The 24,766-nt window shown below is 41.6% G+C and overlaps 2 protein-coding genes across 2 annotated transcripts in view; one reads left to right on the top strand and one right to left on the bottom strand.

The window, feature by feature from the left end:
* Positions 1–1,734: 1,734 nt before the first annotated feature.
* On the bottom strand, positions 1,735–5,467 carry tmem161a (transmembrane protein 161A). The gene is made up of 11 exons (XM_079574501.1): positions 5,336–5,467; positions 4,689–4,792; positions 4,522–4,605; positions 4,324–4,415; positions 3,985–4,141; positions 3,662–3,877; positions 3,433–3,576; positions 3,234–3,347; positions 2,983–3,157; positions 2,797–2,893; positions 1,735–2,339 (listed from the first exon to the last, which is right to left on the bottom strand). Exons 1-11 carry the CDS (start codon positions 5,336–5,338, stop codon positions 2,035–2,037), a joined length of 1,491 nt encoding a protein of 496 aa, XP_079430627.1. The 5' UTR covers positions 5,339–5,467; the 3' UTR covers positions 1,735–2,034.
* An 8,543-nt stretch (positions 5,468–14,010) lies between these two features.
* LOC306976546 (uncharacterized protein) overlaps positions 14,011–24,766 on the top strand; it is a 37,069-nt gene continuing 26,313 nt past the window's right edge. Inside the window, exons 1-2 of the mRNA XM_079574502.1 lie at positions 14,011–14,252; positions 22,048–22,178. Coding sequence (XP_079430628.1) covers positions 14,121–14,252; positions 22,048–22,178 — 263 coding nt within the window. The 5' untranslated portion in view covers positions 14,011–14,120. The remainder of the gene's footprint in view (positions 14,253–22,047; positions 22,179–24,766) is intronic.

Consider the following 24,766-nt stretch of genomic DNA (forward strand, 5'->3'; position numbering starts at 1 on the left):
TCAAAATCGATTGGATCGTATTGTTGAAATGACAACAAACACTGCGTTCTTATTGCAGCCACACATAACAGTTTCTACCAACACTATAACTGCATCTCTATACTACACTTTTACTTATATTACTATTTTCAAGAAAACTTATTTAGTTCTTCAGTTCTTCCCACAGTCCAAGAGAGCACAGAGTTCACAGTAATTACCAGTGATTAAAGAATAAACTTTATCTATAAAGGCCGGGGCAGAGGTCAGACCACCAGACACTATTGTCATGCACGACTTTTGTCCGCCGGTCCAGACAACTTCAGCGCAGAGATCTCCCACGCTCCGGAGAGGACACGGAATTAAGTGGAGGCATATTAATAGCTCTGAGACTGGAAAATGATAAATGTCTTTTTATTACTATGCCACACTAATAAAACCTCACTTTAACAAACAAATTCACACCATGCTTTCGAAGAATATAACTCCGTAAACAAAGTCAGTGCATTTTAACGGAAAAAAATACTAATAATGATAAAACAAATAAGAGATTGCAACATGACAACACAAAACTGGAAGTTGATTGAAAAAACAGGATCGTGATTTAAGTCATGTTTGGAGAGTTCAACCTAACAATTAACAAAATACTCTTATCCATCAATTCTAGAGATTTACACAGACTCCCTGAGCCTCCAGGCACTTAGAAAACCTTAAAAATACTATAAAACAACATGTTATTTGGCTTTCAGACAGTCCAGAAACGTAAGCACACTCAGTCATGCAGTCCACTACAAATAAAACTTAACATCAAAATACTTTTAGCACTCTTGAATCGGTTCTTTGGAGAGATCAGGAATCTCTCCCAAAATATATCTACACCGGGATAAAAAAATACCCCTTTACAATAAAATACCTTCAACTCAAAACAATTAGATATTACCATCTCAAACTGTACAGTAATAACGCACACAGCATTTGTCTTTATCAAGAAACAAGGGAACTGCTAGAAAAGATGAAAAGCAGTAGAAAAGCTAATAGTCAACGCTTGAGTGATTATTTTGTGGTTCAGTGTTGGACCAGTTGCCTGCTGGTCATCACAACAGTCCCATATCAAAAGAGAACGATACAAAACGGTGTTTCGGTTGCACTTAATTTTGCAGTCCTGTAATAATATGGTAATAGAATGAAAACAGCATAATAAACTTGCCATAACCAGGGATAATTCATTTTGCAGCCCCATTTCTATATTATTACCAAGAAAATACTGGCAGCTGTAATTAACAGTCTTTACTTGGTTCTACTGTGTTCGGGTTATGATCAGTCTTTATTACCATTAAATAAATTTGGCATGCTGTTTTCATAGTACTACCACAATTATGGCTTTATTACACGGTGAGACACCACATTATTCCAGCTCATTTGTTCTAAAATAAAGTACTACTTGTTTCATTTGTTTCTCGAGTTCAATTAGAGTTTATGGTGCCCCACCTCAGTTCAGGTATCGCAACCCAGGTATCATGTAGTGCTGATACCAGAAGAATGTGATATATAGTATTCTTTTTAGACTTTTGATCATATTATATATAGTATTATACATAGTAGTTTTTGTTTGTATATAGTTCATCAAGCAAAAATGGAAAATTAAAGGTTATTTTGATCCGAACTGTATAGTTTTGTATTTTTGAGGTGAAAAACTTAGTTGCAGCTTGCGTTCAGATTAAAGGGGACATAATTAGTCTCCGCTTGTGATTGGAAACTTTGCTATATTTTAAAGTACTCGCTTGAAAAACTGATCTACAAAAATGATAAACTATTCTTCCCCCTATACAATGAACAGATGTAGGGCTGCATGGTAGAATACAGTAGCGACATGTACCTGTAGTAACTTCTTCCACTCCTCAGTTAACCGTGGCGTTCAGGCTCCCCTGTTGCTCTTGGAGGAAGTGACCAGGGAGTGAAAAGTCTGATTGATGGTGAACGTATTGCTATAATTAGGCATCGCGAGCGGTTACGATTTGCTTTAGTCTATGAAGTTCTTAGTGCTAGTCTCCTGTTAGTTTAGCTGTGCATGAGGTACTGGTGGAAGTAGATGCCGAACAGGGAGCTGAGGACTTGACAAGCGGCGACCCACCAGGTGAGGAAAGCAAAGAAGCCTCTGAAAAACAGTGGAGTGAGCACTGATCTGAGAGCAGTGAAGCTTTCAGACAGGCGGGACACAGTGGCCTGGATGTCCTCCTCCATGTAGTCCACCACCTCCTCCTCGTCATCAAGGACCACAGACGCAGCAGGAGCTGCAGTGGGTAAGACCAGAGCTGGAGTCACTCCAGGCATCTGCTCCGCTCCGGGGTTCCATGAGAAGTCTCCTATGCAAAAAAACACCCCACAAAAACATGAAGAGATATGCTGCTGTCTTCAATGTCACGCAAGGTTTCTCATTGGATTATCAACTTGAGCATTAAAATGAAAAACGCAAACATTACTTTTCTATTATGTAAAATGTTTCTGTACTTGTAAATACAATACAGTGGCAATGGTTTTAAATGAAATCAATATTTGGTTTAAAATGTTTGCTCCATATCTGGGAATACAAAAAAAAAAAAAAATGTTTATGAAATAGTGCCCTACACTGTCTTTAAACGGGCACTTTATCCATTACATACTACAGCAAATATATTATTAAGATAAACAAATATGCAACTGTTACTTTTGCTCCTAAAGTAATTGTGTGCATTGTGACAAATGTGCTAAGTGAATTCACAAAACACAAGAGTAGCAAAACGTACAATAGGCTAAGCTTTATTATCATCCTAATGAACTTACCCAGTGCCTTTAGTGCAAAAGTGGAGAAGAGAATCAAAAAAATAGGAACCAAATACTGCAGCGTCACCACTGTCAGGTAACAAAACACTCGGGTGACCTGGGAGAAAAAAAATATATATAGAGGAGATTTCTTGTGAGTGTGACTGAAATCATTTTAAATATTCCATAACTTAAGAGAGGCCAGACCTTTCTCTGAATGTCAATAGCAGCAATACGTCCTGCTTCCCTCTTCATTTGCTCCACCCACTTCTGCGCCAGGTTGAGGTAAGCTTGCAGGTGATAGCGGGTCATGGCCAAGCGCAGCACGCACAGAGCAACAATGATGCCCAAGCGTACGCTGTCAAAGGCCGAACTCGACACTCTGCAATGAGAATCGAAAATGAGTATTCATGTTTCATTAAATATATGCACAGAAGTAGTAAAACATGTTCACTTGCATCGTTACAGAAGTCTTTCCCATCGGTGCATTGGCCAGAAAGTCTCTTGCAATTGGCTTTACCCACAGAATCAACACAATGATCGGTGACATGAAGCTCATGTGGAGCAGAATCCTATGTTACACAATACAATATGGTTTGTTAGCATTCACATTGCAGCAGTTACAGTTACAGTATGCTCGATAAATATGTATGTTACTGGATTAGTGGTCGATCAGAGTTCATCTGGACAGCATCAAGATGGGTCTGAGCCAGTCTCAGTCCAGGGAAAGCCAAAAGAGCTCCAATGTAAGCACACACAGCAGCCAGGCCAAGCTTCACGGTCAGCCTGGTTACCGGGACTCTGTCGTGTTGTGTAAAGTACACATTAAAATATGCTTTAATCACACAAGTGTTTTTCGGCTACAAAAAAAACAAAAAACACTTACGACCAGTCAGCATAGCCCTGCTGCTTCACAAACATTTCCAGGTTGTTGAAAAGGCTGTTGAATCCCGGCTCCAGCCCAAACTCAAGATAATCTTCCCTCACCACGAGAACCAACATGGCCACCAGCAAAGACAGAAACCCAAAGGCAAGGCACACAGAGCGCTCACCGCCCTCTTCTGAGCCAAAGTAATGGCTCATTAATGTGTGGAGAGTTTTGCTGAGTGTTGAAAGTTAAGAACAATAACTAGATTGTGGCTTTGGAGATTATTTTGAGATTTAAAAAAAAAAAAAACACACAACCTGCAGGATCACTGAAAAGGATACAGGCCAAAGAGAACTGTCAGGACACACCAGATGGCCCCGATGTTCACCTCTTTGCTGGCATCTACAATGCTGCAGTAGCACTCAGTGAAAATAAACACTCCACTTGCATAGACAGCAAAATCTACGAGCCACTGGTACTCAAGGAAGAAGCGCAGCACTAAAAAAATAATATTAAGTCAGATCAATTGAGAAAAGTTATGACAGACACAGTACAAGTAAAACAAAAGTAACAGCTGAATGAGAAATTGTGTCAAAACTTTGGACTGCTACACTCAAGCCACAGCAGAGTTTGGTCTTGCACAACCTTACATGGTGTACAAAGAGTTGTGTTTATTTTACCAAGGGCATCAATAACGCGGACTGGAGCCTTCTCCAGGTGAAGGTCGATGTCTTTTGGCACAGTAAGTGGTTTACTCTCCCCATTTTGCCTCCTGAAACAAAGACAACACACATTTTTTGATAAGAGTCAATATTTGATTGTAATGAAAGAGTTGTTAGATAAAACAAAATGTGCTGTGACCCTTGTGAGTGTCCCACCTGTCTCTCCTGTTTGGTTTGGCCACCTGTTTCCCTGCCAGTGCACACAGCTCTCCCTCCGAAGGGTGTTTGAATCGGAACAAGCTGTGGAGAAAAAAAACAGGTGGATAAATACACAACTTAATGAATCTCATATGAATCTCTGTGTGATGTAACTGAGACAGTACCTGCCATTACATAGAAGCCATCGCGCAAATGAGCAGTGAGGAGCCATCCTCTGCATGATACTGGCAGCCAGCAGGCTGACCACCAACTGGATCCCCATCAGCGCCTGTCACAACACAGACAAGGATATTAATGAATGAAGTGCACAGTGACTGGTCATGAGGCATGAAGCTTTATGGCTAAAGTATGGAGTCTGTCTCTTGAAGTCTATCTGCAACTTATATAATTATAACTTTTAAGATGGTTTATAATAGTTGATCCCACTATGCATCAGATTTACAACTACAGCTACTTGTAGAGTACATGAAGCAATTAAAGCTACCATAGTTTTGCCATAATATTGGCATGAAAAGCAAGGCAAACATGAACACATTCAGTTTTACCGAAAACACATCACACATTCATGCCTTTCACATTTTCAAATACTGGCAGTTTAAAGACATTTCACAATGAATGAAAGTTAGCAAGTGTCTGTTGTGCTAAATTTAGCCAAACTTCACCACCTGTCAGTGCTGCAGCATTGGTTTAGCGTGTAAGCTAGCTATGCTACAATAGCAAAATGCACTTACAGCGAAACATGAACACTGTTTAACCCGCAAAAACAAAGCCTGGAGGAGCAGACAGATACGCACATAAGAATAAAACATACCATGTTTTCTCCCAAAGGTCACAGTCTTCTCTGTAAGTTCTCCTCATGAAGGAGCTCCACATGAAGGAGCCTTGACAGCTGACTGCACTGACATGTGAAACCATGAAACCGCAGTGTCCCGGATGTACAACCCTGCGCTGCATTCAGGAGCCACGTCGAGCCTGGGAATTTTACCACTTGCATTTAGTTGTTGCAAAGCCTGTTTTTTGTTTTAGTCGTTGTCAGATCAACACCTTAACTAAATCAGTGAACGTTTACATTTTTCTCCAAGTAAATAAGTACATGTAGGCTAATACTGAAGGCTACATTTCCCATGTGTAAAAGGCATTGTAGACATGACTGCATTATTGAGGGATGCGTGGATTTCTCAATAATGGCCACATATTTGCATAAAATCAAATATGTGGCCTACTTTTGACTGTCATGGCTTAAACGTTCAGTCATAATGAATTGAGATGATATTTAATAGGCTAGTGGAATACGCCATTACCTTTAGCCAATATGGGTCAATAAACTGTTTGATTGTTGCTTACGCTCTGCTATGTTCACTATACAGACACAAATGTAAACATTAAATGTTCCTACCTTAACCAAATTAAATACCACTTGCATCTGGATACATAAAACAAAAGATTGTTGGTATTCTAATTGCTAATTGCATGCTGCAAAAGCGCTTTGGGCCTAATAAGGGTAAAAGCGCTATATAAGTTGAGACCATTTACCATAAATATTTGCTTAATTTATCAAAACTTACTAAAATACTATACTAGGCTACTTTTTGTTCCTTTGTCTCATGAAGGAAACTATATGAGATTGAGGTGAGTCTGGCCTATAATCAAAGCAAGTAAAAAAAAAAGGTCTTAATCTTTTCCCACTAACTGTTACCTGAATTACACATTGTGCATTGGACTAGCAGCAAAGCTATTACTTCACCCAATACTTCCATCGCATGAAAGAGGACTGACTCACTGAATCACTTCAAAAAGTTTAAAAAAAAAAGAAGAAAAAAAAGGATTTTGATTAATTTAACACTAATAAAATAACATAATACAGAGGGAACCAGATGTTTACATACACTATAGAAACACAGATACATTAGCATTTTTTCTCACTGTCTGACATGAAACCAGAATTAACTTCTCCTTTTTTCATGTTAATTAGAATTTTCAAAATGATTTATATTTGCAAAATGCCAATATAAATCATTTTATTGGCATAAAATGATTTATATTTTATGCCAATAAAAGAGGTTAAAAGGAAAATATATATATATATATATATATATATATATATATCCTTTCCTTTTATATATATATATATATTTTATATATATTTTATTTTATTTATTTTTTTACTTTTTACAAAGGTCTACTCCGGGGTGCTGGAGAGGAGGATCCGGCCGATAGTTGAACCTCGGATCCAGGAGGAACAATGTGGTTTTCGTCCTGGTCCTGGCACACTGGACCAGCTCTATACCCTCCGTCGGGTGCTTGAGGGTTCGTGGGAGTTCGCCCAACCAGTCCACATGTGTTTTGTGGATCTGGAGAAAGCGTTCGACCGCGTCCCTCGTGGTGCCCTGTGGGGGGTGCTCCGGGAGTATGGGGTCCGGGGCCCTCTGTTAAGGGCTGTCCGTTCCCTGTATGACCGCAGCAGGAGCTTGGTTCGCATTGCCGGCAGTAAGTCAGACCTGTTCCCGGTGCGTGTTGGTCTCCGCCAGGGCTGCCCTTTGTCACCGGTTCTGTTCATTACTTTTACGGACAGAATTTCTAGGCGCAGCCAGGGGCCGGAGGGTGTCCGGTTTGGGAGCCTCAGAGACTCATCTCTGCTGTTTGCAGACGATGTTGTTCTGTTGGCTTCAACAAATCAGGACCCTCAGCACGCACTGGGGCGGTTTGCAGCCGAGTGTGTTGCGGCCGGGATGGGAATCAGCACCTCCAAATCTGAGGCCATGGTTCTCCACCGGAAAACGGTGGCTTCCCCTCTACAGGTCGGTGGGGAGTCCTTACCTCAAGCGGAGGAGTTCAAGTATCTCGGGATCTTGTTCACGAGTGAGAGACGGATGGAGCGTGAGATGGACAGACGGATCGGTGCGGCGTCAGCAGTGATGCGGTCGCTGTATTAGTCTGTCGTGGTGAAGAGGGATCTGAGTCGGGGGGCAAAGCTCTCGATTTACCGATCGATCTACGTTCCCACTCTCACCTATGGTCATGAGATTTGGGTCATGACCGAAAGGACAAGATCGCGAATACAAGCGGCCGAAATGAGTTTCCTTCGTAGGGTGGCTGGGCGCACCCTTCGAGATCGGGTGAGGAGCTCAGTTACCCGGGAGGAGCTCGGAGTAGAGTCGCTGCTCCTTCACGTCGAAAGGAGCCAGCTGAGGTGGTTAGGGCATCTATTTCGGATGCCTCCTGGTCGCCTCCAGGCATGTCCTAGTGGGACAAGGCCTCGTGGAAGACCTAGGACACGCTGGTGGGACTATGTCTCCGAGCTGGCCTGGTGTCGCCTCAGGGTCCCCCCAGAACAGCTGGAGGAGGTGTGTGTGGACCGGGAAGTTTGGGCATCTCTGCTGAGACTGCTGCCCCCGCGACCCGGCCCCGGATAAAGCGGAAGAAAATGGATGGATGGATGGACTTTTTACAAAGTCAGTAGTTTACATACACTAAGATTACTATACCTTTAAACGTTTTGGGAAAGCCCAGATGACGATGACATATCCTTGGAAGCACAAGTCTTGTTCATCCTTGGGTGCAATTTCATGACGCCTGAAGGTGCCATGTTCATTGGTTCAAACAAATATTAAAAAATGGAAATATCCAGTCATTAGAGGGCAGGTTCTTAGTCCCAGTGATGAACATGCTGTCGTCTGAAAATCAACACAAGAACAAATGCAAAAGACATGGGGAAGATGCTGAACCTGGTAAGAGTTTGTCATTATCCAGAGTGAAACAAGTCCTGTACCGGCATGGCCTGAGAGGGAACTCTGCCAGGAAGAGGTCCTTACTCCAAAAGAAACATAAAAAAAGGATAACAAAGTCAATGTCTATCTATCTATCTATCTATCTATCTATCTATCTATCTATCTATCTATCTATCTATCTATCTATCTATCTATCTATCTATCTATCTATCTATCTATCTATCTATCTATCTATCTATCTATCTATCTATCTATCTATCTATCTATCTATCTATCTATCTATCTATCTATTATCTATCTACATCTAAATTAATAATGGCTATAAAATATTCATGAATCATCATCAGCTCTATTCGGGAAATGTATTCATTTTCATGAAACACATGAAGCTAAACTGTGTGCTATGTTTGCCATCTCTGGCTCCAGTAAGGAGACAGAAATTGCTAGCCAAAATGGACACAAATAAAATTCTAATTCAGTGCAGGCTGAACCCCTCCCTGCGGTGGGGATAGGGGGGCCCCATGGTTCCCACAACACATCCCTGTGTCTGCCCCAGTGGCTACTGGGATACCAAGAGCATGCAGCTCTCCCATTGGACGGTCTTTGTTTGCTCAATGCATGCTATTCATGTACTCATTAAAATATATGCAAATACTGCAGAGGTGCCCCGTCAAAGAGGACTTCAGCATCTCTCCTCTCATTCAAGTGTCCCGCTCTTTTTCTCTTTGTCTTTTTGATGCTTCCTGCATGTCAGTGTGGGAACCACTGTGGGAACAGCCCAAGGCAAGACTACTGTACAGTAATGACAGGGTGGAGCATAAATATATTTGAATTATTCATTAAAAATTCACTGTAGAAAATGTAGAAAAGAAATATGCAATACAACGAAAGACTTTTTTGTTCAAAAGGTTTTTTTGAACACTGTGAAGCACATTTGTAAAACATGTCATTTCTTTGTACACATCTCTTTCTACTTTGTCAAACAATGTCTTTTTTACTGAAGCCTGTATTTCATTGTTTCATTGTCCATATGCTGTACACATTGTTTAAATAAAAATGGCACAAAAATGCAAATTTGTATTTCAGAGTTTGATGCTCTCCCTTTGCCTCGCCTCCTGAATTTAGCAGATTTAGACACAATTCACTGCACTTTAGGGAAATACACCATTTGAAATGTTTCATATCTCATGCACGATACAAAGCAGATGGGTGCTGACTGCACACACTAAATGGTGATGAACTTGGCCATTAGAATTCTTTTTTATTCACCTGTCAAATAAAAATGAATGTTAAATAGAATAGCCAACACATCTTTCACACAACATCCATTTAACCTATTCACACACACTTAAACAATTATTGTTCAGTGCCCTGCTCCCTAATGCTCCAAAGAGCCGTGTTGGAAGAGTTTAATTGCTTTACTTTATACTTTTATTTGCTTTTAGCACATGCTGATGAGAGTTCCACAGGCCTGCACCATTTTCTTCTTTTTTTTTCTTGCATGCACCCATTTTCTGAATTATTGCAGCATACAATGTGAAGTTCTTTAATCAATCACAGTGACAAATCAAGGCATAGTGAACCTTCAGTATTCTTCAGTATTACATAGTATATTCAGCACTCTTTATACTTTTTCTTGAGATATTCACACATTTACTTGCCTACTTTCCCCTCATCCGGTAAACACCAACTGTTTTGCTTTATTGTGATCAACATATTTTGTTGTACAGCTTGTATTCGTTCTCATTAGCCGGATGAAATCACGGTGCATTCCTGGAGTCCCTTTGAGTGTGGACGCAGAGCTCCGGCCTCAGAGAATGATCCGAGGTGCGCGCTCTGAATGACAATCGCTGGCCGGCTGCTTGCGCTTGAACTTGACCGCGGGAATTGCCTGGGAAAGGAGGCGCGACTTTGGCCTTTTGCTCCGGTCTTTTATGGTGCGTGGGCCATTAGCACTGATGTCAGTGCTCATTAGCATACAGCCCAGCCTGTTCCCAATTAAACCAGCGCTGCAGCCGCGCGCTGCTCTGTGTTCACACGGCGCACGCTGCGACAGGAGCTCCTCTGGTGCGATGCTCTGAAGGCCTACAGCACATGGGTAAGTCCAGGGTTTTCATCATTGGGTTTTTCCATGATTGTTTTCTTGAAATAGACGACATGCTATCAAAATGGTTGTTTTATTTAATCTTCTAATCTTTGACGCATTACATTTAAGAGAGTTATCATTTTTCTACATATTTCTAACATTTTGCCTATAAACTTCAGTAAACTTCGAGAATTCGTGTTGAAATGTTTGGACGAGCTTAAATGTGGCTTAAACTAATGTCATTCAGATACATTTGAGCTGATATGTTGTTGTTTTTTTCACCTGGTGTTTTGAAATTATATTCATAATTGGTTCTTCAACACTTGTGTCCCCTCTGCCACTGATCTGTTGAATTCTGAAGGGACTAGAGAGTGTGTTTATGAGGCGAAGTTACATTTCTTTGTCGTAGGACTCTTGTTTATCTTGAGCCTTTATAGTGACACACAGTGATTGTGATGTGTTTGTGGAAAGTCCTGAGGTTTGCTACAGATGAATTCCCCTTTGGGATTAATAAAGTTTTCTGAATCTGAATGAATCCGAATCTGAATGAGGCTATATTCTGAATAGCCTAAACCATCGTAATCAAGCCTTCATTTACGCAACGTTTTTCCTCTTGCAGAGTTTTTGAGGCATGGTAAAAAAGGTTGGTGTGTTGTCCAGATTAGCTTTGGCAATGGTGAGTCAGTGGAGAATTGGCAGAATTTGTGGTGGACAGAAAGGGCATAAGATTGTGGCCTTTTCACAAAATGAAATTCAATTTAACTAATTAAAGTTTTGATTTGTTTACGGCATGAACTCCCTTTTGAATTATACTCAGCTTCTGACATTTACTGCAGTTATGCTAAAACACCTGAAGGCTTAAGTAAAACAGAAAACAAAAGTTGTATTTTATTTATGAGGTTTACTTTTCATACTTTTCATGTGGGCTACAAAAACCTTCATAAAAACAGATTAAAAACAGGTTTATATGGACTGCCTTGAAAAAGGCAGGACATTCCTAGTTATATAAAGGTTAAACAAAAACACTTTTACAATCATTTTACTTCTCAACCACACAATATGAAGACACAGGTCCAGAGCCACGTCAGCCTCTATTTCATAACCCTCACCCAGATTGATGCCTAAACAAACAAGAAGAAAACCCTCACACACAGTTCCATTGAAAAACAAAGTAAACCTACGGTACTTTTTATGATGCATTCATCATAATAAATGTTACTATGAAATCGTCTATGATACTTTCATTGGAAATAGTAAATTATGAATTCAGCATGATGGTAAAATTAACCAAGTGATAAAATATATATATATGTCTGTACAAGAGCGAAAACAAATCCAGTTTGTTGAAAAGTCGTCAGATGTTAACGAGGCCATGTCAGGACGCCTCTGACACTTACTCCTGTTTGTTTTCATGCGTGGCCTTTGACATCTGTGTCCTGTGTCAGGTCAAGTCTCTTTTAAGATCCGTGATTACAATTCCCTCAAGTGACCACTTCAATTGGTCAGTCATTAACACTGACCGGAGCCTGCACCGTGCTGCCGTGCGTAAAAACGATACAATCTGTGAAATAAATATGTGAAATAAATACTTAGAGTCTATAGTGCAATGGCATTATTAAGATTCATGTTTTGTAATCGCTTCGTGGACATCAGGTCTCGAGGTGCATGAGCAGTATATTCAATTAAAAATGCTTTTATTATGGCACGAACTAATAATCTTGTGTGACGCGTTATTACGCAGATACTCACGTGTCTTCTTGAAATGTGCAATACTTTATTTGTACTGTTTCTGCGTCCAATTAATCACATTTTAATTTGAGCTAAAAGTTTAGTTGTCCTGGCTTCAACACCCTGATGTGGACATTGATCCATTTTAGGAAGATAATTTAGGCGACTTTATCTAAATGTAATCGCAGAATATAGCCTCGCATTGAAATAAATGTATATTTGGGCTTTAGCAAATATATCACTTAAAACCACATCAAACGAGTGTTTTATTTCCGATGATTGCAGATACAGCCTATAGGCTAAATCAACTAGGTATTCATAAAACATTAGGTATTCATTTCAAATGGGGAATTAAGCATTTCCGAAGAAGACAATTACTATCTTTACTATCTCAAACAGACCATTAACGACGGGCACACGAGCCTATGCAGGCCTATGTGTTCTTATTTTATTATTATTTGTTACTCCAATAGTTCCCCTGTATTTTAACAAAAACATGAAACACGTGAGTGTAAACCATCATTTTTACCTGCCTTACAAGGACAACACGTACAATTTGGCGATTAAGCCAACTCTGGCACAAATACATTGTTGCCATGTTGATTAATGCATTAAGTATATAGAAATAAATAATAAAATCAATCATCTTAATTGCAATTAGTGCATCTCACGTAGATTGAGATTCGTGCGAGGCACTACGCAAGTGCCAGAGAATTTCACGTGTAGTATAAAATTCAAGGCCGATAAGGCTATTACGATTCCACGTGCATCCACGACTTAGCTACGTTAAAAATTATAATAATAATAATAGGGTCTACTGTAAATTGAGATTATGGCCTTTTCCCCCCAAAACATTCAAAAGTACATTTTCGGTTAGGCGAGGGTAGGCCTATTCATTAAGGAGATCAAAAAGACAGAAACCAGACCTGTGCGTAATGTTTATTCCTCGCCTTGGCGCTTTGAAACACCTCACAATTACCAGTATGCTGATGTATTTCATCAGCATGAGAATGTTTGAGGCTTCGACACACTAGGCCCCAGACATTCACAGAAGTATGGCGTAATGCATTTTATTTACCAAAAGGTGGCACTGTTTAGGCCTCTATTCACGAGAAAACAATGACAATTCGCACCACGTTCTTAAACCGGCTTCAGCTCAGTCGTTCATTGGACAGCTTATGTGGGGTAACCTATCCTGATCCTCAACGTCAATACGTAACAGTACGTCCTGCCTTAGAGCCCAGCTTGCTCATGCTTTTCTATCTGGACACACCTGCAATAACAGACCGTGTATTTAGGTCTATGGGTCTGTATACATTTGTGCTCACAACTCTCACTGACGCATAGTGGCAGCAAACTGTGCCGCATTATGGGGAACAACTTACGATGCAGGGCCTTGGACACGTTTGGTTTTAAATTGTTGAGTTCATCATTTGATTTTTGTCGTGACTTTCTCTTGATTTCACCCAATAGAGAGTTTTTTCGCGTTGTGTTTTCTGAAGTCTATTTATTACAAATATATCACATACAGGGACAGAACGGGCATGCAGTGAGTGGCTGTTGTGGCATTCTAGGGGAACCACCGAGGAGTCACATGGTTACCACATATGTAGAACACCTTTCCACCCAGCCTGTGGAAAATAAACCATCTTTGTATCATGTAACACGAGACTGTAGCATTCCTTCAGTCCACGTTTGAGTCATTTCCAACAAAGCATGTAGAATACAAGACACGTTTGGATTCTAGCACACGTGGCTGAGTGGGCTACAGGGAGGAGAGAGAGAGAGAGAGAGAGAAAGAGAGAGAGAGAGAGAGAGAGAGAGAGAGAGGGAGAGAGAGAGGGAGAGAGAGGGAGAGAGAGAGAGAGAGGGAGAGAGAGAGAGAGAGGGAGAGAGAGAGAGAGAGAGAGAGGAGGAGCGAGGCGCGCACAGCCGGCGCACACTGTCATCACGCGACGTTCTGGAGGAGACTAGGAAGAAGGGGATGCGCAGTGCCTCCTTTACTCGGCCTTGGGTTTGGCTTTTAGGCATTTCGCTCGTGCAGACGAGCAGACATGGCAGAGTTAAACCGGGCTTCGGATCAGCTGTTCAGAATAACTTTTGCTCCTTTTCCATTTTTGGACTGGCTTAGAGTTTTGAGTTGTGCTAACAGACTGGTTGGATGCGAGGAAAGCTGGATATACGCAGTGAGTTCACTTTTATCTTATTTATTTGAGCTGCAGCTGAAGTGCAGCCTCTCATTTTGAATAAATGTTTTTATTCTCAAAGATAAAATATAAAAATGTGTCACTATTTGTGTAAAAGATAGGCCTCCATACTTTTCATGATATTGGCTATTTTATTATACCGTATTTCATTTCCACCTTACATTGTGCACGAGGCGCCCAGAGCCGAGTGCGTGTCTCTCTCAGCACACACTGGCGTGATTGTTGGAGCCTGGGAAAGTGTCCCGGGCTGTGGCTGCAGGGACTTGACGCCACCGCCTCTTGTTCCCAGAGCCGTGTGTGCAGTGTGAGCGCTCCAGACACTATTATGATGGTAATGAGCACCGGCACGTTGTTGAACTTGACTTTTTTTTTCCTTCTTCGGTAGGAGTTTTTCTTCTCTTTTATGCTTGTTTGTTGGGGAAGTCAGAACTATAGGACTGAAGAGTTAAATTATACTTTAAAGTTAGACGCCAATCGCCAAATCTGAAAGACAGCAAACAATTTATAGAAGTGGTTAAATGGTGTTGATTTATACGTCTTTGTGAGAAGCCTGTTGCCAAGTATATAAATATTTGAACGCTGAAGCTTTATTAACCACCATGTGTTAACAACAAGCAACAATCCTAACTTAAATAAGGCTATAAAGATTATTCTGGCTGAATCGCAATAGCCTTTATTTACCATCAATTGTGCGCCTTAATATATTCTTGTAGCATTCATTTAAAAACTCCTAACATTTGTTTTATTTACTTATTTTATTTTGTGTAAGTGTGCAACAGGTGCAGGCCTACAGTAATTGTATTTCTGCAGCAGCAGTGCAGCTCTGGCATAATACACATTCGACAATAGGCCTACAATATTACAATGCACATGAAATAAAATTACACAAAGCACACAGCTTCATGATAATACATTAAAAATACGTACACAAGTGGGTTAAATATTAAGGAATACAGATAAGGAACATTAAACCACTGTCAATGTTTGTTTTGTTAAAAATACACACAAGTCATCGGTGTCTTTATACAAAAGTATTCCACTAATTCTAACGAAAGTTGCTATAATTTCAGCAATAATAGCCGAGACCTCAAACATTTTGTTCAATCTTAGTATCAGATCAGTTATTGTTCTGTCATGTTTTATGGAGAAAAATGCGTTCTTATGTCAGTGGATTATTTGCAGATTTTTCTCTTTAAGAGTGAGGAGATAGCTCCCTGGATGGATCAAAAGTCACAGTGGCCTATTCTTACATAAATTAGCAGCCTAATCCACCGAGGGACATCAAACAAAAGTCAACATTTAACATTTCTCAATAATGATAAATTTGTACATCCCACAAAAGTCAGTTGTCTTTTCCCAAACTGACAGTAACAGGGAGTAAAACGTTGCATTCATTATTCACAAAAATGGCGCCGAGAAATGTTTGCCGGTTCAGCACCATGGACAGAGCCCGCCCTGTGCGCCGCTTTACTGAGCACAGCCGTGCGACACACAAAAACACTGCTCATTTACTATTTAAAACAGGGCAGTGCGCACGTTCATCTTTGGGCACTGTTCTAAATTTACAAGCACTGAAATTAGTCAGAATTTTGTTCTCCTTTAGGAGACTCAAACAGATTCTCCTTTCGTCGTTAAATTAAAACTTCATTTAGTTCTGAGCTGTAATGTCCGGTTTTGTGACTGTCTCTGCATTAATAAGTGTCTTGCGACTTAAATGGACATCTTGAAGATCCCAAAGCTGTGCCCTATAGCAGTAATGACGCGCAGGGGGTGTGTCCAGAGTGTGCACGTGAGGGTTGAAAAAGGCACCATGCGTCAATACAGTTTTATGTAGGCCTATGTGTGTGTATGTGTAACAGTAGCCTAAATGAAAACACTGGAAATTATAATATTAGTGGCATAATATTGCTTAATATTTATTCTTAGCCTACAGACTGAAGTGACATACCGTTTTATAGGTCAGATAAGGGGTGAATGCATTTTAGGAATGAGTGATTTAAACATTTTACATACATCTTCAGACTTATTTGTGTTACTATGATACTGATGGGCTAACATTAAAGGAGGATATTTGATCTGTCATGACTTACCATAGTCCACTAAATGTAGCCTAGACATTTCGATATTAGCGTAGCCTTTACGACGACGCACAAACTCTCTTAGCGGATGCGTAATTGAAATATTCTTGTTTTGTTTTTTCACTCACAGAATAAACTGTGTGTTATCTGTATTTTAGACAGACACAGTAAATGATACATTCCTGGATGAGAAAACATACACACATTAAATAACACACCATTAGCATTCAGATCTGGGTGTCCATTTGGCGCCACATTCTCGTGCTGTGTTTCTTTCATGCTGTGCCGTTTGGGCACGTGCGTCAGGGCGCGTGGCTAATTCAGTGACTGTGATGACCCCGAGGCCCTACAGGCGCTGCCTCCATCCGCCAACTGCGCCCCACATCTGACACTCAGAGAACGCGCAGGAAGACAGTTCGCCAATTCAAATGACTTTTTTTTTGTCCAATACAGTTATTCTTGGCTTATTTCACATGGCACGAGACGATGTTGTGTGCGTAAAGCGGTCTTTGTCTCCGCTGTGCCGGCAGCGCACATGGCCATGGAGAGGCAGCTGCCTCACGCTCATAGGCTGTAAGCAGATGACTGTAGCTCAGTACGGCCAAAGAACAATAGTGTTTGTAGACGCACGGGCATCTCTATAGGCTATAGGGGAGTGTAAATCAGAGTTGTATTAAATTGTAATTGAGCTTGTTGTGGATATGTTGATGCATGATCATCAATGGTTTAACTTAATTTTCAGGTCATTTTTATTGAGTAAAGCCAATTAGGATTAAGTCTAAATAGCCGTTTGAGGAGATAGCTGGGTTTTGTTGACCATCCACTCTCTACAATGTGGTGCTTTAACTCGCCATATGTCACTAACCAAACCTCCACCATATCCATCCACATCCACTGAGGCGGGACCTGTCTCACTAGATCATTGTGCTGACATTTAGCTGGAAGCCCTTTCTCGACTGTATGTGCTGCTGTATTAGGCCGTGGGTAGTTTGTCATACTTTCAAACAATTCACGGGTTCATTCTCTCAGCACTGAAACTATAGCGCACGTTGCTGGAATGGGTCGATGTGAGTTGGCATTTAATAAAACAACAGCTAATCTGACAGCTGTTTGTGAGGCCCTCTGTGCAGCCCTATAGCTCTGCTCTTTTGGGGAAGCAGGCTCCTTACATCATCTTCTGCGGACTATTGGCCATTATCACTATGACCTCAAATAGGACATAATAGGCTGCTGCGACCGCGTGAGGCATGGCTGTCAGTGCTGGGCTCCTATAGGGATGACGGGTGAATGTGTCACCGTGCGCGTGCAGCGGGATGACTTTTCCCTGGCATAGTAGGCTCGTAGCGAGTCAAGTTCAAGTAGAGGCAATTGGCGGTGTAGGCTATTGGGAAGAGGGGACGGTCAGAACAAAGAGACCAAAGTAGATTTTCAATATAATAAATAAAATAAACGTTTCCCTCGGAGCGTTAGTTTGTTAACAGTATGGCTAAATCCAAACAATTAGTATTCTCCATCATGACGCAAGCGCAAGGATACCTTTACGTTGGGCTACCTTTACGTGCCATTACGTTTGATAGTAACACCGGAAGAATGTAATGCGTTTGATAGCTGTGGTAGAAGAAGAAAAATCAGCAGAAGAAGACGGAAGAGAGGGAGCGTGGAGGAGCGAGGGAGGGAGAGCGGGAAGCGGGCAGCAGCTCCATGTGACCACAACAAGCAGCGGCATCCACAGCGGCAACGGCCCCTTTAAGAGAGACGTGGGTTAGTTTTTGTCTTTGGTTATCTAGCTGTATGAGTTTATGCAATATCATAAAGCTAGAGAACCGAATGTAGAAACTAATTCCGCGGACGTCGGGATGGAGCGAGCCGGAGGACGCGGACGCGGGAGCCGGAGGAAGAGGAGGAGGATGAGGGGGATGTATGGATGCAGCCTGGAGCCAGCAGCGGCAGCAGCGGCAGCAGCAGCGCGCACTCTTCCCACAGAGAAACGCCTCCCTCCGCCGCTGCCTCCAAGGATGTGCCGGTACCGGAGGGCTATCACAGTGTGGCTTCGGGTTGCTGTCACATGGGACGCGTGGGGGTGACACTGGGAGCATCATTCAGTGAAAGGATGGGGATGAGGGCGTTTCGACAGCGGCGTTAGTGCTAGAACAGAGTAACATTCCTACACCCAGGCACAATTGGCGACTACCTGGGGCTCTTTTTTGTTGTTGTTGTTGTTGTTATTGTTGTTGTTGTTATTTTTTTTCTTTTGTCAATTTATTTGGGTGATATCAGGGGGGTGGCACGAGCAGGGTTTGTAAAAATGAAAGGCTTATGATTGGACGTGTCACAGGAGTCACGTGTTTGACAAGTAGTGCACCCTCTTCACACCACCATGGCTTAGGCTATCTATCAAATATTGGAAAAGCTCACACTGACAGAGCTAAGGCACTATTGCATTAAGGTTTGCGAAATACGTCATGCTTTAATGTGGAAATGCTTTGTTTTAGATGAAAGGCTACTTAGATCCTGGCTGCAGCTATAGCCTGTGCCATTTCATATAGAGCTGTGAGTGATGTATGTGTATGGTATAGCCTATATGGGGGAGTTGTACTACACCGACAGCACAATGTCGCCATCAAAGTAAAGTGACACAGCTTATGAAGTGGATCTGGAGACAATATCATGATTCAGTCGGTGTTTGTCAAAGGGATCACCTTACATCCCTGGATTTAGCTTGATTGATGCCCTTATTAACCGTGGCTTCAGCTCTGATGCACAAGAAGGACATCAAAATGATGGCTAACGCTGTTCAGTGCAAGGCCTGACAAGCAGACTACAACACGCTCTGCATCTACTAACAAGCAGATTACTCCCATGGGATCAAAACAGTGTGTAGTATTTTTTGTCATAATGCTACAAGTGACATGACAGTATGGCGAGTGCAGGCCTTTCCAAACCCACAGTGATTTGAATGCATGCTCGGGCAGGCAGGAGAGTTGGCATAGGGCCTGATTTCACGGCTATTTCATAATGCTCTTTTGGGTTGCTCATCAGTCCATCCCATTTCCATCCCAGTCTGGACAGAGGGTATAGAGTTCAGGGCTGTGTGGTGGAGCCTGTTGAATTTTAAAAACGGCCAATTGTGTGTTACAAGCTGCTGGAGCTGTAAATGCTCTGTGGTGGTGGCTTCTCCCTGCACTGCGTGGCACAGAGCTGGGTGCTGCTGCTGCTGCTGCTGCTGCGAGTGTAGGCCACGGCTCACACTGCGTCATGAAGGAGGTGAATGTGTGCAGGACAAACGTCTACTTGTTTATATATCAGGCTGTCATGGTGAGGTTGCTATACTGTTGTGTCACTTTTGGATTGACATGAGTTCTTATTGCAATTTATTACATGACAAAAAGGTACAGCGGCAGCTTGGTTGTGTGTTTCCTCAAATGCTACTATCTTGCTTTGCGTTGAAACACACGGTTTTTATTTGGCGAGAATTGCTGCCGTAAAAGGGACATGTTGCCTTTCAATCTGTAAGTGGCAATACAAAACATAAAACAGAGAGTCAAGCAGCAATAACGGTATTTAAGATGTAAAATGAAACGGCAGGATCCTCAAAAACATATTAAACTGTGATCTGGACTCTTTCCCTAAATAATATTCTTTTCTTGACCCATTGCTGACCTTTTCTATCATTGTACTTACACCTAAAATAGGAACAGGAGAGTTTTATGTTTAAATTATATTATTACAAAAGTTAATTCAGTTATCGTCTGTCATAAAAAATAACTTATGTCTGCATTTCAACTTTGGCACCTGCCTCTTAACCAGTAGCACCAGTCTGCTTTGCCCATTTGCAGGATGAATTAATGCATTGCTGAGGGGGTAATAAATGGAGGATATGGGGCGAGCCTTTTGAGATTGTAATTCAGTCTGGAGAGTGAGTGAGAGAGAGGCAGGCGAGACGTTGGTTTTCCCACATTAATATGTGTGTGTCTGTCTGGGCAAGGCCCTCTCCACCATCAAGAGCAGGCCCTCCACACCAGATGGAGCCCAGTCTAGTCTGGTCTTAGCCCCATAGCAGCACCTGCCACAAGCCTGCATCACACACACACACACACCGCCTATTGTCTTGTGTTTGCTCACCACAATTATCAAGTTCATTTCGGTCACAATGTCTCATCATCTCTCTGCATGGCGCCGTGAGAAATAAGACAAGATGAAGACTGTTATAAAGGCTGGGGAAGGTGCAGCGGTGATTTGGAGGGAAGAGAGAAGGCATATTTCGACGATACGTTTGTCGGGCGCTGCTTATGCATTCATGTCATACATTGGTAACCTCCAGATTGTCATGTGCTCTACCTACTGCCGAAGAAGCCGAGATATATTCCACATCTTCTCCCGACCCTCTCCTATTGTCTGCATTATATTAATATTGTTGAATATTTTGGCGGTGCGGTGGAAGTTGCATGGGGATGAGAGCTGCTTGTCGAGAGGAATGTTCAAACCACTCGGCGGTCCTTCGCATTGCCCCGTGCACAACCACCACAGCCATTGTTTTAGCTTTATAGCCCCACTGCATTTGGAGCCACACCAGCAGCCTATAGATGTTATCTTGTTTGTGTCACACTTGGCCACCAGATTGCACCGCTCTCCTTCTATAGTGTGTGTTATTGTGTATTTCTATGTGCTGTGTGTGTGCGCAATAGTGCATACTGTATCCCTAAAGCTCTATTCTCCCTTCCTCCCCTGCGCAGTAAACATGACGGCACACTGTCGGTACCAGAGTAAGGCCTGTACACTTACACACACTATTATGATCTATATAAATCGCTGTGTATAAGGGCTGTTTTTGTTTTCAACTCTTTTCCCCACAATATTGTTAATTTAATGCAAAATTTAACGCGAAGAGATACGTAATGTGAGAATTGAAAACATCACAAGAAGCCGCAATATATCGCAAAATCACAGAGGTCTTCCAACTGAGAGAGATATACACAACTTAATAACATACAAAAGGCAATGTGTTTGGAGAAATATTGCAATATTCAAGGCAGTCATTGAATTTTGCCCTCATATTGTCCAACCCTTGCTTCTACGGTAATGACATACTTCAACAACATATGAAACATGTAACACACGTACATTGTTATACCTCCTTGTCAAACAAGATGCAATTGGTACTCATCCAAATATATATATATATATTTCCAGTTTTATCAATTTTCCATTATCATTTTACCTTGAATTGCAATGGCCTATATAAACATTTCCCTGAACTTATGAATTCTGGGTTTTGGTAGCCTAGCAACAGCCTCTGACCCATACAAGGGGAAAGAGGGAAAAAAAAAAATTGAAAGCCTGACATGCCGCCTCTAAACCCGTAAAGGACGCAGATTTGAGAGGATGTAATCTCTGAGTATTTTGTGTAATCGCTTGTGAAGAGTGTGTGTGCATGTGTGCGCCCCTGTTCTCTCGTCGGGCATTTATCTTTTGGCAGTTTGAAAGTGCAAAACGTATGGGGTGCCACAAAGGCAGAAATAGAAAAACTTTTTACACACACATAGCCTACACACATACATTGTCTTGCTTTGCGTTCAAATCTCTCCTCAAACTATCTTCTCGTATTCAAAATCCAGGCACTACAACTCAAATGTTGATAGTTTTGTAAAATTTCTAATGCTGTCTGTCCTAATGGAAGTTGCCCTATGTTCTTACAGGACCGTCTGAAGAGGCGCAATCACACAGAACTTCTGAAGGCCTGCATGTGGTCCCATATGGCGGCACATCAAAAGAGGGACGTGGCGTTTTCATCTGAGGAAGAACACACTGGCTTTGCGATACACTGTAGGTAAGAAACAAAGAAAATGCTATTTGAACAACAGAGTTATGCTACATGTGTGTTGTGCTGGAGTTGAAACATTTGAAGATACGGGCTTCCCTCCCTTCTTAAACCATGATCCAATTTGTTCAATTCTCTGGTTTGGGCATCAACTTCATGGGGTGGGCATTTGTATGAGCGATATATTTTAATTCCTTTGTCCCAAGCGTTTTATCCCGTTAGGAATACACAGGGATGCATAATAAGGGTTGGGGGGTCCGAGGCCAAAAGTGTGCTCATGTGGAAAGTCTGTGCACTTTTTCCTAATCCCTAATTCCTCACCCCGCCCACCGGACTGACTCCTACCTTCCTTGTTGACTCATAGAAATCCCTCTTTCCATCTTTTGGGACTTGAGCCAACTCTCAATCTGTGAATGGCAGTTAAACTATGCGCATAAAAGTTAGCACTAGACACTTTTCCTGCGCCATTATAGCGGCCATAAAATATCCATACCCCGCCCGATTCCCGTGGAGTGTGTTTTATAGCACGGATTTAGCATGCGGTATATGAGGATCTATATTAACCTCAGCCAGTGAGTAAAGTTCAGTTCAGAGTGACTCGCCGTACTGTGCAAAAAAAAAAGTCTGATTGATTTTTAAGAAAGAGTCATAGAAACAGAAAGGCGCATCCATTTGAGGAAGGCTTCTTTTTTCTATCTAGTGAGACATTGCCCAGACCTTGAGTTAGACTTGGCATTGTTCTAGTTCAAGGGTAAAATGCTCTTGTCCTTAGCCATAACACAAGGGAAAAAAAGCATCTGTTTGTTGAAATCAGTCTCTTCAGTTTCATATTTTTATTATCGTATTCTTTAATTTTCTCTATGGACCATGTTTTTTGCATCGCAAGTAATAATGATGATTAATAATAATAGTGATAATAATATGAGTCAATACAGTGGCACAATATGATCAAGAATGTGATATTCGATAACTGTCATGAATAATGTGATTGCAATGTTTACCAAAACCATTTAAACATATAGCGCTTTCCAATAAATTTAAGCTAAAAGCAATTGTGTCCAAAAAAGACTAAAATGGAACTACATTAAAGCAGAACTAAGTAATTAATAATTCCTTTCCGTAGTCCCACTGCGGGTAATACAAGTGTTAATGGGATTATTGGGGGGTCTTTCATCTCCCACTGGTGTCTCTGGCCAGAAAACCACACAACTTTCCCTGCTCCGGGTCGGAGGTGCAATACACACTAGTGGAATCACGAAGAAGAAGCTAACAGGCTAACGGGCAAAGCTAACTGCGGGCTAGCACCACTTAAACAGTATTTACAGAAAGTTTGAGGGAAAAAAATGATCTCCATTGTGTAATTGGATGTACAATATCCCGCTCTCACTTTGTCTTTTCTGTCACCGTAGTATTTACTCTCACGGACAATTAATGAGTAAAAAAAAAAAAAAACTACAACCTCTGCAGTGGCGCTTATGGCATGAGTTACTTAGTTCTGTTTTAAGAAAAAAATGACAAAATTGAACCTTTTCACATTTTTAAGTTGCCATGCTGTTTTTGTTTTTGTCTGTGTTAGCAAAAGACCTCAGGGATATTGATCTTTTATGGCTTCTTAGACCTAATATTCCGATAAAGATAATTTGTGATTTATGTTGTGCAGCCCTACAGCAAAAATAAAAAGCGCTTTCTTGACCTTTTCCAGAAATGTAAACAAATATCAGGCATAAAATTAACAAAAGCTCTCCACCACCAGTATTTTTCACACCTCACTAAAGCTTTTTTTGCGCAGGGACTGCACTTTAAACTATATCACGTTGCTATAGAGCTGGCAGTTTACAGTAAAGCTAAGAAAGCAGCTTGCCTCGTGCGCGCTCAACCTCCCGCTGAGTACAAAGTGGAGAGAGTGATGGAGGCAGAGGAGATTGAGCGCTGTCATTGGGGAGCGGGCGAAACACAAGACTTTTTTTTCTCCTCCATATTTCCCTCCAGGGTTAGATGATCATTCTGTGACATTGGCCTAGTTCTATATCAGCATACCCCCCCTCTCCCCCCCCCACACACACCCAACCACCACCCCTTGAGGAAGAGCAGCGTTGGAGAATCAGACAAGAAGAAGATCAGAGGACATTTCACTGCCCGTGGCTATCCTCCTCCGTAGCGTTCGACCACCTCTTAAAGCGCACCCTTCGCGTTCGCCTCGACTGCCGCTCCGCTTTAGTCAATATCATCTCCGCAAACGAGATAAATCGATTCAAACGAGCTTCGGTCGTACGCGGCCTTTAGAAGTGGAGGCATAGCTACGGGCGAAATCTGACGCACAAGACGCATCAATCAAGGAGTGACATGCGCTTTTCTGCTATTCATATATCGCCAATTAGCAGCTGTTTTTTATGTACTCTGTTGTCCGCAAAGTTAGAATGATTTTGTTTTTAGACTCTTAGACGGTAGGGCTGCATGATTTTGGAAAATTGTTTAATTTACGGTTTTTATTTGTCAAGTATTGGGCTTGAAATTAGGTTTGCAATGTATGTTTAAAAAAAAAAAAATCAGGATTCAGTTCACAGCGCACATTTTAAACACACCCAGGGGCACTGAAA

Source organism: Gobius niger (assembly GCF_951799975.1).
Source record: "Gobius niger genome assembly, chromosome: 17".
NCBI lineage: Eukaryota > Metazoa > Chordata > Actinopteri > Gobiiformes > Gobiidae > Gobius > Gobius niger.